The sequence below is a fragment of the Capra hircus genome, chromosome 8 (assembly GCF_001704415.2).
Source record: "Capra hircus breed San Clemente chromosome 8, ASM170441v1, whole genome shotgun sequence".
NCBI classification, from domain to species: domain Eukaryota; kingdom Metazoa; phylum Chordata; class Mammalia; order Artiodactyla; family Bovidae; genus Capra; species Capra hircus.
This window is the reverse complement of record NC_030815.1, coordinates 105,244,967-105,261,248: the sequence shown is the minus strand read 5'-3', so window position 1 is coordinate 105,261,248 and position 16,282 is coordinate 105,244,967. Positions and strand designations below refer to the sequence as shown.

Below are 16,282 nucleotides of genomic sequence, written 5' to 3'. Positions count from 1 at the left end.
TTGTTGAGTCTCTTATCTGCCAGGCACTGAGCTGAATGAAAGCCTTTTCATATTTTATAACAGCACTCACTTCCAGGGGTCGTTGTGAGAATTAAATCAGATAGTTGAGCCAAAGCATGGAGTGGAATTCCTGGCACATAAGGACACTAAGGTATGGATAAATCTATGCTCTATTACCTACAAGCTGCCTAACTTTGGGCAAGGTCCATCACCTCTCTGAGTTTCAGTGTACTCCCAGATTCGGCTAACCCATAGCTCCATGAGATTCAACTGAGGTCCTGGAGGTAGAAGTCTTTTATAAACTGTAAAGTGACTTCAGAATGGTTCATAAAGTTGCGCAGAGATCATGACGTGCATCTTACTGTAGCTGCTGTCGCCACCTTCCTGCCAATAGGAGTTTACTTGTTCAAGTCTAAGCTCCATGAAAGAGTCTACAGGAAGCTTTCTCGTGTCCCCAGGCAAGCTCCCTGCAGCACTGGGCCCTCCTTTCTCTCATGCCCTGGCCTCTTGTTCCATGCACTGATCACAGGTCTGGGGTGCCTGCCATGTGCCGGAATACATGTTAACCCTTCAGGAAATGGAAACAACAGAAAAACCCCACGCTTAGATGATCTTTCCCCTCATATTACCGTCACGCAGACGCTTAATAACATTAGCGACTATTCACCAATTGCTTATATATATGAGCTCACCCATCCTCGCGGCGACCCTATGAGCTAAGTGTTACTCATTTTACTGTTGGAAAGTCAGGGAGCGGCGAGATCGAGTTACTTGTTTAAGTTCCCATCCAGATGTGTGACTCCAAAGTCCTCCTTATTAACCTCACCCCACACCTGGACTGGAACTTCCCTGAGGGTAGAGATAATGCCTGTTTCATTTCGGTGTCCTTTGCATTGCCAATGAAAATGCCTTGGATGAAATAGACGTTTCCTAACTAGCAAGAAACAAACGGTGGCAGTGTCTTGCAACAGCTCTTAAGTGTTCTGCAAACATCGGAATATTGAATTTGAAGGTTGCTAGGAGGCAGTTCTCGCTAATGTTGCCCCTCTGGCCCTGTCTATCCCAACTCCTGCCATATGACATACACAGATAGCTGGCGTTGCCATTCACAGCCTTAAAGTGTTTGTTTTCCTGTTTCTATCCAGAACACACGGAGCGGGGTAGGGGTCAAACCAACTTAAGAAGGAACTCTCAACTTTTCACTTGGTGTTGGTTTCAGGACACCCCACACTGAGGGTTTTATAGGAATGTGGTACTCATCCCCACTCTGTATCCCCCGCTCGAAAGTGCAGTGAGAAAGTGGGATAACTGAGGCGGGCAGTGAGGAACAAACATCTCCAGCACTTAGCACAAACAAACTCACTTTTAAAATACTGGGACAAAGGCAAGTGTTCGATTCAGCTCTCAGACCCACACGGATGTATGCTTTGTAGCTTCCACATACCCGCCTCCCCTTTACAAGCGCAGGATGTTTGGATGAAGTGACACTCGCTGAGACTTTCTGATGCCCTGCCCTTTTCTCTGCTCTGACAGCCTCTGTGCTGCACCACCCAGAAGACTGTAGCTGTGGAGTCAACACGAGGTCTTTGACACCAAACAATGCATCTGTTCACGTTGTGTAAGAGCTGGGGGAAAGAGCCACATGGTTCCAATTTAAATAGGTTTAAGTCTGTAAGCTACCAGCCTCTAAGTGGGTCTTCGACCTTTGCCTGCAGTTTGACCATTCTCGCTCTGCGCACCCAGGAGGCCCCTGGTCTCCCATCTGATGACGGACTGGGGGGCCTCTGGGAACCCTTTTTGAAAGACAAGGGCTCTGGGCTTCTCTGCGCTGTGTGGCCATTAAGGTTAAAAAAAAAAAATTTGCTCTCCCTCCTGTGCACATTAAGGTTCTCCATCGTAGGAAAAGGAGAAACTAAAAAACTTGATTTCGTCGAACAGGAAAGACCTACAGCTTAGCAGGTGGGCAGATCTGGACTCCAGCCCAGGCTCACCATTTATCAGTTGTTTGATCTTGGAAAGTCATGTAACAACCTGAGCCTCAGTTTCCTCCTCTGTTGAGTGGAGGCCATGAAGTGATCCATCTCTCAAGACGGTCAAAACAAGGTGATATGTCATCTATTCAAGGCACTGGCCTGGGGATCTCACTGCACGGCAGACAATTGCAAACACTACGTGGGTATGAGGAGGGAGGGCGTGTGCCAAAGATAAGTCATAAATAAGCCAGTTTTAGACAGTGAAGCACATACAGTAGGGGCACTAACCCCAGGTGAAACTACAGAGGGCGACACCTGGGGGAGGGTGGGCGGAGCACTCTGCACAGAGGGGTGAGGGAACCTCCTCCGGGGACACCTGACTAAGACTCAGATGAAAGAGAGGGGATCAGCCACGGGAAGGTTTGGAGCAGAGGGAATTCCAGGCAGAGCGAAGGGCATGTGCAAAGGTCCAGGACAGGTTGGAGCTCAGCGTGTTTGCAGAACAGAAAGGCCAGTGCATGAGAAATGCTACGGAAACTATGATGTACTGTGAGAAGGGGGGCCCTCTCCTCTGGCTCCTCCTACTACAGAAGGAGAGCATCCCCTATCCACATGGGCTGCCTGACCAAAAAAAGTCTTTGTTCAAATGGGGAGAGCCGATGACCAGTCAACTTCCTCCATTGCAGGACTTCTCAGAACCTAGAATTCTAATGCATACACTGGGTTTCCAGAGGGACTAATGCATGCATAACTTCCCAAGCTCTGACAGCCTTTCCCCATGGCACGTTTCTTAGGACTAGGTCCTCTGGAATGTATCTTAGGGAATGCGGCATCCCTGCATTTTCAGGACACTCGTCTGCACCTGGCTTATAGGCTTGAGGACAGGAAAGAAAGGGGATGAGAAAGCACTATGCCCCAGGTCTTGGCAGCTGTGTTTTACCTACATCATCTTATCCGCATCCTCACTGTAATTCCATGAGGTAGGGTGATTATTCCCATTCGTGAGAAGAAGAGACTGCAACTAAGCGAGCTTAAATCACTTGCCCAAAGGCACTCGGCGTGGACAGGATTCCGGCGAGGATCTGCCTCCCTGACCCTGAGTCCCTGCTCTTCCCTTCATTGTCCTATTAGCTGGAAAGGGCTGTGTGAACACATTGCCCCAAAATGATAAACATCACCCCAGCGGCCCCTCCCAAATAACTCCCTGACACAGCTCTGTCGTTTCTGAAACACAAAAACAAAAATCAAAACAAGGAAAACAAAACAAAAGCCTCTGCCTTCATTAAAGAAGAAAAGGAGGGGGGAGGGATTTCATACCAGCGATGCGCTGTCATAAAATAACAAAAGAAGGGGGAAAAAGAAAAGGAAGCCACTTTTCAGAAGGGAGGAGAGTGGTTGATCCCAATGGGGGAAGGGATATAGGTAATTTTACCAATAAAATTCTCACACTGGGGCAAAGGTGACATGAGGCACCCTCCCTGCCCTATGCAAAGATAATCAGATACTTATGAACTGTCTGTTCTTCTTACAGCTATGTAAGTTATTCACGTAGAGACTCACGTTCCATAAGGAGGCAGATCCTTAAGGGACCTGACAGTCCTCCAATTTTCACCCCCCGCAGTCAGCTGAAAGGGCCCCCGATTGTGCATAACGTGGGATACTTGTGTACCCCTCAACTGGCAGAGAGGAGGCCAGAGGTCGAAGGCCTGGTAAGGGCTCCCCTCCCGGCTGCCCCTTGACCCATGGCTTCACTCCTGTGGTTACTCAGCTGCAGTTATGCCATGGGGCAGTGGGGGCAGTAAGCAGGCAGCTGCTTTATAAATCACGCTGGGCGGCTCGGCGGGGACACCCGAAGGGACAGCGTGTGCAGCACTGGGAGACGGAGGGGGAGATGTTCTTGGCACGAGTACCACAGGATCACTTGAGAAGTGACACTGAGAGTCAGCAAGGCAGGGCTCGCTTTTCTGCCCAGCAATGAGGCTACCGTAGGAAGCAATCCAAACAGGCTCTTCTTCCCTGGAATTCTAGAAGTGAGCCAGTGGTGTGGTGGGTGCGGCATTGGGAGGCAGGGTCAGCAGCTATAGGGTCTGGCCGACCATCTGAATGGCCAGGTGAGCTGAGTGGGAGGTGCCCAGTGGGAGGCCCCCTGCTCACCAGAGCTGGGACTCAAGTCCCAGGATCTGAGTGGGCCCAATGTTCCAAATCTTGTGATGTGTTTAAGAGTGGAAAGGATTCTGGCCTTTACTCTGTACTCTCCTGATAGTTCACTGTTACAAGTAATTTAAAAACAAGTCACACAAGGGCCAAAAAAACCACAAGTTGCTGGGGCCTTTGGGACAGCTGTTTTGATACCTCTGATGATGGGGGAGATGGGGTGGGGAGGGCTTTGCCCTGGAAGTCCCAAGACCTGGATTCCAATGCCATGTGGTTCTGCATCCTAACCCACTGGGGTGACTTTGCGAAACACTTTCCCCGCCTGGACCTTAGGTTGTCCATCCTCGAATGAGGGTAAGGAACTAAAGAATCTCTTCACACCTCCTAGCTTCCAGGGGTCAAGTCAGGGTGTGGACAAAACCATGGAGACGTATTTCAGAGCCCGCTGGAAGGGGAACAAGCAGACTTTGATAATGCTGCGTCTTGACAAGGATATGGAGGAACAGGGATTCTGACAGGCAGGCCGGGGCTGGAGCGTGGGTTGGGCAACAATCAGGCACATCCATATGGGTGAGACGGGCACGTGCTTAGGCGCAGAAGTTCCATTTGCAGGCACAGCCCCCAGTCTAGCCGCTCCCAACAGATGTTCCGCAAGGTGCTGATCCATTCGAGGGTAGCGACACGGGGTGAACCTGTAGGCAGCAACCTGAGGCCTGGGCTGTCTGGCCATGAGAAGCTTCCTTCTGTGTTCCCAATCTTCCAGAAAAGATTCCTAGAGAGCCCCCAGTCAGGGCACAGACTCCAGGGTCTCTTGGTTCCAGCCTGTAGGCACCCGCTCTGATGCCACCACTACCAATAACTACCAGACTAAGTTCACTCTGGCTGTGAGGAGTGAGTCTAGTCACACGAAGAATTTATTGTCCCCTTGGGAGGAAAGTTATGACCAACCTCAACAGCATATTAAAAAGCAGAGACATTATTTTGTCAACAAAGGTCCATCTAGTCAAGGCTATGTTTTTTCCAGTGGCCATGGATGGATGTGAGAGTTGGACTGTGAAGAAGGCTGAGCACCGAAGAATTGATGCTTTTGAACTGTGGTGTTGGAGAAGACTCTTGAGAGTCCCTTGGACTGCAAGGAGATCCAACCAGCCCATCCTAAAGGAAATCAGTCCTAAATATTCATTGGAAGGACTGATGCTGAAGCTGAAACTCCAATACTTTGGCCACCTGATGTGAAGAGCTGACTCATTGGAAAAGACCCTGATGCTGGGAAAGATTGAGGGCAGAAGAAAGGGAGGACAGAGGATGAGATGGTTAGATGGCATCACTGACTCAACGGACATGAGTTTGGGTAAGCTCTGGGAGTTGGTGATGGACAAGGGAAGCCTGGCGTGCTGTGGTTCATGGGGTTGCAAAGAGTCGGACATGACTGAGCGACTGAACTGAACTGAACTGAACTGAACTGAAGGCTGATCCTCTAAAGGCTAGCTGTCAATCAGAGCTGCCTCTCTCTGGATGCTCTGACATGGAAAAAGCGGGAAAAGTTTGAGGTAGAGAAAGGAAGAGAATGCAAAACATGAGAGGGAGGGGAAGAAGGGAGGAAGGAAAGAGCGGAGGGAAGGGAAGAAGCCAGTTTTCTAATCACACGGCCACTGAATATTATACTAAACTGCTCAATCTCTGTTTAGAACGACAGGCTGGACAATGGTGCGTGCGTGCGTGCGTGTGTGTGTCCAGCCCCTGAAGCCTCAGCTCCTGACGGTCCCTTTTCTCACTGAAGAAGCCTCATAGCTTCCCTCCAGCCATCACGAGGGCCCCCGTCCTTCCCGCTTCCCCTTCTTGGTGCGGAGCTGGAACTCAGCTAGAATTCCACCACTGGACCTCTCCTTTGGAACCGGATCCTGTTTTCCTGGGTGTCTGAATTTACTCCCAAGTTCCAGACGGGGACAGAGACCCTTGAATCTGGGTCAGAACACGCACCCTGGACTGATTTTGCCGTGATGAGGTTTCTCCCATTGCAGCTCACTAGCTATCACGCTGCCCTCAGGAGAAGAGAAAGAAAGCGAGGAAGGAAAAGGGGGTGAGAGAGGAGAAAGGAGAAGAGACGGAGGAGCAGGAGGGAGGAGAGAAAGCCGGAGGAGAACAGATGGGCAGGAGATGGGAGTGGGACTCTGAGTGGGGAGAGGAAAGGGTGTGTTGGGGGGCGGGGTAGGGGCCACACTTTACTACCTGGGAAGCAGCTGAGAGTCAAGTGGGCCATTTCCACTAGAGCAGCTGAGCTATAAAAAGGGATGCTATTTACCTTAGTGTTTCAAGAATGAAGAAAAACATCCCGTGGCTTTTTACAGTTGTTGCTTATTTTTCTTTTCTTTCCTCCTAGTTTGTTTTAATGCATTTACACATTTGCACAGTCCTGTCTGTTAGGGTAAATCCCTCTTCAGTGCCCCAGGAGCAGCTGTGGTCCTCCCCAACTCCCCGCCCCACTCCCACCCCACAGCCCTGGTATTCAGGAGGAGCAGCCTCTCTTAGACCCAGAGAGCTCAAGGTCCAGCCAGCCAGCCCTGGGAGCTGTGCCTCCAACGCTCCACTCCGTCTCACTGACGAGTGCGCACAAGGGAGGAGCCCTGGGAAGCCCTCTTCTCTCCTGGATGAGCCTGGTCCTGGTGAGCAGAGTGTGGCTCTTAGGGGCGGACAAAGCGAGATCCTACCTCCCACTCCCTGGACAGTCTTGGCTCAGTCACTCTGTCCATACCTCACCAGACAGGTGAGATAATGAAATAAGATAATGAAATCAGCGTGGGTCCGTCCCCTCCTCGTCCCTCTCACCGCTCCCACCTCTTGGGAATCACAGACTGTTCCAAGTGGAAGGAACCACACAGAACACAGATCTGCCACTGCTGTCGTTTCACACGTGGGGAGACAGGCCCAGAGGAGAAAGGGGTCGGGCTCCTCATCCCACCACCAGCCAGAGACGGCAACACCTGCCCCAGCTCTGTGTGTTTCCATGAGAGGTCAGAGGACTCAACACATATTTATTGATGGACTTGTTTTCAAGGTTAAACACTTCTTACTGTTTACTTGGGACATGGGAACTGCTAATGAAGGATTCAAAGAAGCCAGCGCTGGCCTCAGTCAACTTGGGGATGGTCTTGGTGGCCGGTTAGGGACGGGAAAGTGTTGCAGAGAGGGTCTGATGGATTTGCATTTTCCGTCGACATTGTTTCCCTGGGTTCTGAGAATTAACTTATTTTTATAGTCTGGAGAGGCAGGGATGAAAAAGCCCTCTCAGGGTGAAATACAACAATGAATGATATTTAAGGAGCTCTTTTGCCTCTGAAGGATTGCGACAGACTTTGCACAACAGAAGCTAGAGACAGTGGGTGCAAAACAATGTGGGTTTTGCAACCACCTTTTGTGTCCTCTGGTAGCAGGGGCGTGGGAAAGGCTGGGTCCCCTCTCCCGACTCTTTTCTCTCCTGCTCCCAGGTATACAGGGTAGGGCTGAACTGCCCTTCAGAGGGCCTTGTTTGGGGGAGCCCACTGAGACCCCAACTCTTTAAACAAACGTCAGAGATGCTGTGTGACTCTGGACCAGCCCTTCCCGTTCTGAAAACGCAGAGGGTAACATGGAAGTTTGGACAATGCGGATATACTAGATGAGCCCCGAGGCTTCTTCCAGCTCAACTCTAAGAACTTTATGTGGAATTCTGCACAGAAAAGCATCAGCATCGCATCAGCAAGTGCTGATAAACACTATGAACACATTATCTTTGCACAGTGCCTGAGAGTTTGCAGGAGCACTTGGCATCTGCGGCACACCATTTAATTCTTACGACTGCCCTGCTGGGTAGATATTACTCCAAAGGAGACAACTGACACTCACCAAAGTGGAGTGGGCAGATTCAAACCCAGACCAGAGTGTCCCTAGAGCTCACATTTTTTCCAGGAAGGAGCCCCCTCTCCTAGCTCCACACTGGGTATATTAACAGATACAGATCAAAGGCACCGCAGAACCATGTGATTAAAAGACAGACCCCACGACCACTGCGGGTATCTCCAAGGAGGGTTATGCCTCTTGCCTGTGCCACTTAGGAAGCAGAATGTTCCAGTATTTCAGAGAAGACAGCTAATCCACCACCCCTCACTTCATTCAAATGAGGATGCTGAGTCCAAAGAGGGAAAGTGACACTCCCAAGGTCACCCTGCAGGTCGCCATCAGCACTGGGACCTCGAACAAGGTGAAAGAGGTCCTCCTTCCACAGCCACGTCTCTACTGCCCTCCCGCACCCCTGGAACTCACAGGCGTGGGGTCCTCCCAAGCCCCAAGGCAGAGCCGGCCAGAGGCCAGATGATGGAGAAGGGAGAAACACACAGACTTTCCTGCAGCACCCACAGCTGCCCGGCTCCAGGGTCCACCCCGGCGCGCAGACCCGGGGTGTCTTACCTCTGCTCGGCAGAGCTGTAGGTCTCCCCTCTCTGGCAGCTGCTCAGGGTGACGGGGTCAAAGTTGTCGAAGGAGCGGAGGGCCACCCCCGAGATGGCAACCAGGGGTGAACTGAAGCTCACGCGTACCGCCTGGCTGTGGTAGAAGGGCTGGCTGAGGTCATGGACCACAGGGATAATCAGGGGATTGTTCCGGCAGCTCAGGACGTGGAAGCCTGTCAGGGGAGACAGAGGGCCGGGGGGCCAGGCTCATTACTCAAGGCCAGTCACGCCCTCCCCAACGGGCCCTTCCCGAAGCCCCCAGACCCTTTCATGTCACTGCACAAAAGCACCATTGGGTGGCCAGTGGGGATTTTGAGTTTGATTGAAAGTTTCTTTGTCTGCCTTTTTCTCTTGGCTCCAAATCTTTCCAATCCCCTCGCCTCTCCGTTCCCTAAGCTCTCCCTTCACCTAGCGCCCACGGCCCCTCCCTCCCCTCCAAAGGGCCACCCCTGGGCCAAGCCTCGCTGGCACTCACTTCCCTCCCACCTTGCGTGAGGGCTTGGCTGGTCTGAGCTGCTAGTTTTCAGGCAGTCATCAAGATGAGGGAAACAATTCACAGAAATAGGTCATTGTTGGGGTAAAAAAAAAGCCTCCTCTCGTTTTTAAGCTAGGAAGCTGGGACCAACCCTGTGCGGTAAGGACCTCTGCATCCATTTAGCAGAGAGGAGAGGCAGAAACGTGGCGGGAGGTGGCTTTCCAGGGGGACTCAGAACACTGTGCCACACAGAGTCCAAGGAGAATCCAAACAGCTTCACCCAGAAGCTCTCAGTTCGTTCTAGAAGTCCCCAGGCTTTGAAAAGTGGTGGGGAGTGAGTGGGGCGGGGAGAAAAGGCACATAAGGAAAGGGAGGAGAATGATGGGGTGGGTTGGAGTTGGGAAAACCAAAGCTGGCTTTGGTGTTTGATGGACATCAGTTCTTGGCTTAGTAGGTCTCCCTGACAGCTCAAGCGGTAGAGTCTGCCTGCTCTGCAGGAGACCTAGGTTTGATCCCTGGATTGGGAAGATCCCCTGGAGAAGGGAATGACTTCCCATTCCAGTATTCTTGCCTGGGGAATCCCAGGGACAGGAAAACCTTGAGGGTTACAGTACATGGGGTTGTGAAGAGTCGGACACGATTGAGCAACTGACGCAGATAACAGATATTCACTTCTTTACTGTGTGAGTCCACCAAGCCCCTAACACTCAGTGTCTGCCTCTAAAAAGTGAGATCATCCTGACCAAGCGCTGGGAGTCCTGCTCTGCTAGGGCGTGAGGCTCCCAGTCGAGCAGGTCTGCATCTGTGTTCCACTGGCATAGAGCCGCAGAGCCTCCATGGGAATGCCAGGGTGCTGAGGATGCAGGACAGCGGAGCCGATGGGGAGGGACAGATGGACACTCGGGCATCAAATAGCAGGATATAGGGATCTCTGCTGGAGCCCGAGTCTTTCCCATTCCTCTGAAAAACTCTCCACAGAGCCCTTTGCGATGCCAGGACAGCTATGAAAATATTTGCTTCTCGCTTAGGGACATTTCCCAGGAATCTGGATAAATCCAGAGGGGTTTCCTTTCCCTTCCTTATTAATGCATTTCCCCCTTGCCTTGAAAACTGACCAAATAAGTAAACATGAAAACAAAACAAAACCCCTCCCCACTGCCTGAGCTGCGGCTTGACCCTGACGTAAACCCTGGCGAGCTTGCTTCCTATGGGGCTTTGAAACGAGCTCCTTGTGGAATCGTACGGGCATAGCTTTGAAGCCGGGACTTCTGCACTGGCCTGGAATTCCAGAGTAGACTGGGCAGGCTGTCTGGGCAGCGTGGGAGGGGATGGTGGGGCTTTCTAAGTGTGGGGTCTTGTGGTCGGCACGGGTCACCACATCTCAAGTGAGAGCTCATTTGCTATCACGGACACTCCTGGTTACGGGGTGAAGGGCAGTGGGCGATGATTCTGAAAGCCTGGCTTTCCTGCTTGCTGACTGGCTCTGGCCAGTGACCCGGGCCTCTCAACGTGTCTCTTTGGGTCTCAGGTGATGATACATATAATGGAAAAGCATCTCTACTCAGTCTCCTTCCCAGGGTCCTCTGAGATCTCCTGGGATGCCTGAGGGTGAAGGCATTGTGGGAGAAGGGACCTACTGAGAAGAGGACTTTGACCTGAATCTCTTACCCTCATCCCCATCTGATTCGGGCTTCTCTAGATGTACACACATACTCATCCTGATCTGAAGACAACCTGATGGGAAATAGAGCCCCAAGAAGAGGCGACGGGAGGCGAGAACTCATTCTCAGCCAATCCTTACAAACCACCCATGGGCAGACGGGGAGGCAGGTAGCAAGGGCAAGCCATACACTCACCTAGATCGTGGATCTGTTCATTGGTATCAAGCAGCTGGACACTGATGGTTTCCTGCTTCTGGTCCCCATAGTAGGTCCCATCAGTCACCAGGTGGACAATGACGGCTGTAGCGACCATTGGTTGAGAAAAGTACACCTGAAATGCAGGAGACATAGGATGCTCAGCCATGTAGCTAGGCCTGCAGTGGTGTGGCAGCCCCGGGGCAGGGGTTTTGAGAAGAATCTTCCATTTCGGGAGCTGGACTACTTATCACGGTCCATGGTGGGAACAGGGAGGCAGCAAAACCTCAGAGCAAAGAGCATAGCCTCTGAGGTCAGAGACTGTTCCAATCTTGGCTCTGCTCTTTTCAAGCTGTGTGATGCCCACTGATGGCTGAGCCACTCTGAGCCTAAATTCCTTCACCTCCAAGTCACGGATCTGTAAATAGATACATCACAGGATGCCTGGGAGGCTCCGGGAAGATACTAAGAGGTCCAGCATGCACTAAAACCACATGAAATGAGGCTTATTATTCATCACTGCTCTGTGCTGACCAGCCTCTGGACTAGGCATCGAGGAGACAAAGGTAAATAAGGTGTGCCTTTGATTGGTATAGACAGCGGAGTTCAACGTAGGTGAGTGACACGCACTACCAACACTTGAAACAATCCCAGTCCACAGTCAGGAAGATGGGCCCGCGGACAGCTACAGGATACCATGGCACATGACGAGTGCCATCCAACAGAGGACCACACATGGAGGGCTGGAAGGGAAAGGACAGTTCCTTCTCCCTATAGCGCTCAGTGAAGACTTCAAGGCAAGGCAGTTTAAAAGAACGACATCTAAACGATATCTAAACTCTCGGCCAAAACAAGACTGACTGAAGGCATCCCATGAGCAATTAAGGGACTTTGGCCACCTCATGCGAAGAGTTGACTCATTGGAAAATACTCTGATATTGGGAGGGACTGGGGGCAGGAGGAAAAGGGGACGACAGAGGATGAGATGGCTGGATGGCATCACCGACTCGATGAATGTGAGTCTGAGTGAATTCCGGGAGATGGTGATGGACAGGGAGGCCTGGCGTGCTGCGATTCATGGGGTCGCAAAGAGTCGGAACGACTGAGCGACTGAACTGAACTGATTTCAGGAAGCATCCTGCTGCTAACTGTTTTGTTTTCTGTCCTTGCCGTTAATACCCTCAGCGGGTAGACAAAACCAGCCTGAGAAAGGGCGAAGGGAGACAATGCTTCCTGGGAGCCTCTGCCGGACAGTCTGAGGCTCTCAAAGCTTTGACTTACCCGGACCCAGAAAGTGGTCTGAGCCAGCTGGGAATACGGGTAGCTGATGGTGCATGGGTACCAGGCATGCTGGGAAATGCCTTCGCTGAGATCGATCACCTTGGTCCGACACACCTGAAAAAAAAAAATAAAGGGAAACAAATGTCTTAGAGGGTCTTGGAGGTTGAATTAAATTCAACTCGACAACACCTCACTGTCTACCTATTGTGTTCTTGACACCACAGGGAGAAACAGTGATGAACAGACAAGAGTCTGTTTCAGGTGCCCACATTCTAATAATGCAGATGAGAAAATCCTCAGTGGTATTCAGGAGAGGAGGGGTAACACATTTGGGTGGTAGAGACGTCAGATAAGTTCTTGTAGGGACAGGTCCTGGAGGAGTTGACACTTGGTTCGGGTCTGGAAGAATAGGGTGGCTGCAGACGGAAGGGTATTGCCCATGGAAGGAAGAGAAGTGAAGGCTCAGAGGAAAGCAGAAGCCCAGGATGATGAGCTGCCTGGTATAATCAGAACTTGGGGAAAGAGGCAGCAAAAGCAGGCCTGAGGGCCTTTATCTGTCACGGACGCTGAATACCAAGCATCCCTTCAGGACAGATCTGTAAATTGTGCTCAGAGCCAGATTAATGACACAGATTGGAACAGCGTCAGCACCTGTTATCCCCAAAGAATATCGGCTCCACCGTTTGGGTGTGTGTGTGCGTATCTACACATACACACAGCCCCTCGGTCTCAATGACAGATATACCAAGTGACATTCCAAGAAACATGAAGCATGTAGAGATGAGCAGAATTCTTCAAACCGAGGAATTTCCTGCCCCGATGTCATTTCATCCCACTGGTTCAATCACTCATTCCAACACTATTTATTGAGTAACTGCAATTGGTCAAACACTCTGGGACCAGACACCAGACAACGGAGACCGTGGGAGGAGCCCTGGGTGACCGTGTGTGCAGGCACTCATCGAGGAATCACATTTGCCTGCGCAGCTGTCCGCTGGAGACCAGAAAAGAGCCACGATGGAAGAGGAGAGGAGCAGCTACGGCACTCTTGAGCTACGTCAGGCTCTTTGCCAAAGGGCATCCCCAATTAGTGTTTTTCCTTGCACCTCTATGGTGACCCCTTTCTCAATATTCTCGGGAATTTGGGCCTGTCATTCCAGATCTGTGGGTCTCAGGTGACTCGCCTAAAAAGTAAGGCTAACCGAGAGAACTCTAAGGTCTTATAAGCTATGAGAAGAAAAGTGAGATGATCTAATGTCAATTACACAAACAAACATACACACGTAAAACAAAAAAAAGGAAAGGAAAAAAAATATATATATACAAGGATCAAGACTATCCATTGCAGCAATATTTAAAGTAGCAAAAGATCAGGGATATGCCACCATCAAAAAACCTACAAACAATGAATGCTAAGAAAAGGTGTGGAGAAAAGGGACCCCTTTTACACTGTTGGTGGGAATGTAAATTGATACAGCCACTATGGAGAACAGTATGGAGAGTCCGTAAAAAACTAGGAATAAAACCATCATATGACCCAGCAATCCCACCACTAGGCATACACCCTGAGGAAACCAAAACTGAAAGACACATGTACTCCAATGCTCGCTGCAGCTCTATTTACAATAGCTAGAACATGGAAGCGACCTAGATGTCCACTGACAGAGGAATGGATAAAGAAGCTGTGGTTCAGATATACAATGAAATATTCCTCAGCCACAAAAAGGGATGCATTTGAGTCAGTCCTAATGAGGTGGATGAACCTAGAGCTAATTATAAAGAGTGAAGTAAGTCAGAAAGAGACAAACAAAGATTGTGTATTAACGCCTGTATATGGAGTCTAGACAGATGGCACGGATGAGCCTATAGGCAGAGTAGCAACGGAGACACAGACAGAGAACAGACGTATGGACACGGCTATGGAGTCAGGAAGGAGAGGGCGCGATGTATGGAGAGTAACATGGAAACATACACTGCTGCTGCTGCTAAGTCGCTTCAGTCGTGCCCGACTCTGTGCGACCCCATAGACGGCAGCCCACCAGGCTCCCTCATCCCTGGGACTCTCCAGGCAAGAACACTGGAGTGGGTTGCCATTTCCTTCTTCAATGCATGAAAGTGAAAAGTGAAGTCGCTCAGTTGTGTCCGACCCCCAGCGACAGGCTCCTCCGTCCTTGGGATTTGCCAGGCAAGAGTACTGGAGTGGGGTGCCACTGCCTTCTCCACTATCACATGTAAAACAGATAGCCAAAAGGCATGTGCTGTATGACTCAGGGGATTCAGACCAGGGCTCTGTAATAACCTAGAGGTGTGGGATGGGGAAGGAGGTGGGAGGGATATTCAAGTGGAAGGGGACAAGGGTAAACCTATAGCGGACTCATGTTGATGTTTGGTAGAAACCAACACAATCCTGTAAAGCAATTACCCTTCAATTAAAAACATATCAATTAAAAACAGATCAAGGACAGTTTATATGCTCCCCTGTCAAAGAAGGGGTGAGTAAAGATGATGCATTCACACGTTAGGATTCCACAAGCGAAAGAATATTGAGAGGACTGAAAGAGATTCACATGTGGGGATGATCCTGAGAATATCTGATACCTGATTCAATATGGACCCTGGCCAAGAAAAATGGAAGCCCCATTTGTGAGTTCATAGATGACAACACAGAGGGATTGCAAAAGCGTAACGTGGAATGAATAAAGAACGAGGTATAAGTGGATAAGTGCATTAGGATTCTATTTATTAAAATCAAACGAAGTTAGACTATACCCAGGGAGTCACACAGATGAGTGTAGAAGAATTAAAAACAGCGTGGAAAGTTGCACATCAGATTCACTAATCAAAGTCAAGCTAAAACACATGGTTGCACTGCAATCCACAACTGTAAGCTGCAACGCTTTCTTTGAAAATAAACGTTTTGTTTTGGAATAATTTCATATTTACAGGAAACTTGCAAAGGAAGAAATACCAAGAGTTCCATATATGCTTCACCCAATTTCCCTTAAAGTTAACGTCTTCAGTTCATTCTTGAAATATCAAATAGAAGAAGAAAAAGTGTCTTAACCAACTTCGGAGAATCACACCGTCACCCAGGGAGTTCCTGCAATGGTGAGCTGGGTTAAGATACCTGGTTAAGACACCAGCTCCCTCAACATTTGATGTGTAATTGCAGACTCGCTGTCTCCCATCTTTGGACCTCAGGCTATCTTTCACATCTGAATGTTGGATTAGGTCATGGCCTTTCAAGGTGTCACCTATGGATTCCTAGGGTTGCTTGGAGGTGTCAGCCTGGGCATCAGGATGGGGAAGGTGTGTTTAGCCTCTGCTCCACTGTTTCAACCAAAGCATCTTCACCCATCTGTTTTATGTATCAGGGTGCCTTATATTGTTTCATTTGAGAGCTTCATTGCTTTAAAACACAGAAGAGTACTGAAACGTGTTCACTGCCAAAGTTCCCCTCACCCTTCCCCAAGGTGTCAGTGGGTCTTGGGAATACAGTATTAGTCTCCTGAATGTCACAGGTAACTTCATAAGGAGAGAAAAGCAAGAATCAACCGTCTCATCGGCCAGAAATGATGACTTCAGCTATTCAAATCCCTAGAAGCCTAATACCGAGGAGGCTGTGGGCAAAACATAGCCAATTTAATGGGCTGGCAGACTTTTTCAAGTTTATTTGTTTTTCTCAAAAACAACGGAGACTGGGCTCAGGCAGATCCGCCAGGGGATTGGGTTACATTTTACAACAGTGTGCGCACAAACTATCTATGGCATTTGAAATCCAGGCCAGCGATTCAACACGTATCCTTCTGGAATTCTTTCCCCTTGTGTTCTTAGCTGCCTGTCCCCCAGCAGAGTGTGGTGGAGCGCATCTCTGGAGTACTGAGCCCGGGGCTTATCTCAGGCAGGGTCAGAGAAGTCTCGGACATGAACAGAGCCCTCTTACTGCTTAAACACAATTTCCTCTTATCTCATCAACCCTATCAGCACCAGACAGGGCTTAGAGGGATGTGGTGCTGTTATTTTATTCTCCTGGTTTCCCATATAGTGCTGTGTTTGTTT

General features: G+C 50.0%; 1 protein-coding gene across 1 annotated transcript in view; it reads right to left on the bottom strand.

Annotated features, from left to right (window-relative positions):
• Positions 1-16,282, bottom strand: part of PAPPA (pappalysin 1) — a 259,119-nt gene that overhangs the window by 66,204 nt on the left and 176,633 nt on the right. Inside the window, exons 11-13 of the mRNA XM_018052683.1 lie at positions 12,224-12,337; positions 10,943-11,078; positions 8,571-8,784 (exon numbers count right to left, since the gene is read on the bottom strand). Coding sequence (XP_017908172.1) covers positions 8,571-8,784; positions 10,943-11,078; positions 12,224-12,337 — 464 coding nt within the window. The remainder of the gene's footprint in view (positions 1-8,570; positions 8,785-10,942; positions 11,079-12,223; positions 12,338-16,282) is intronic.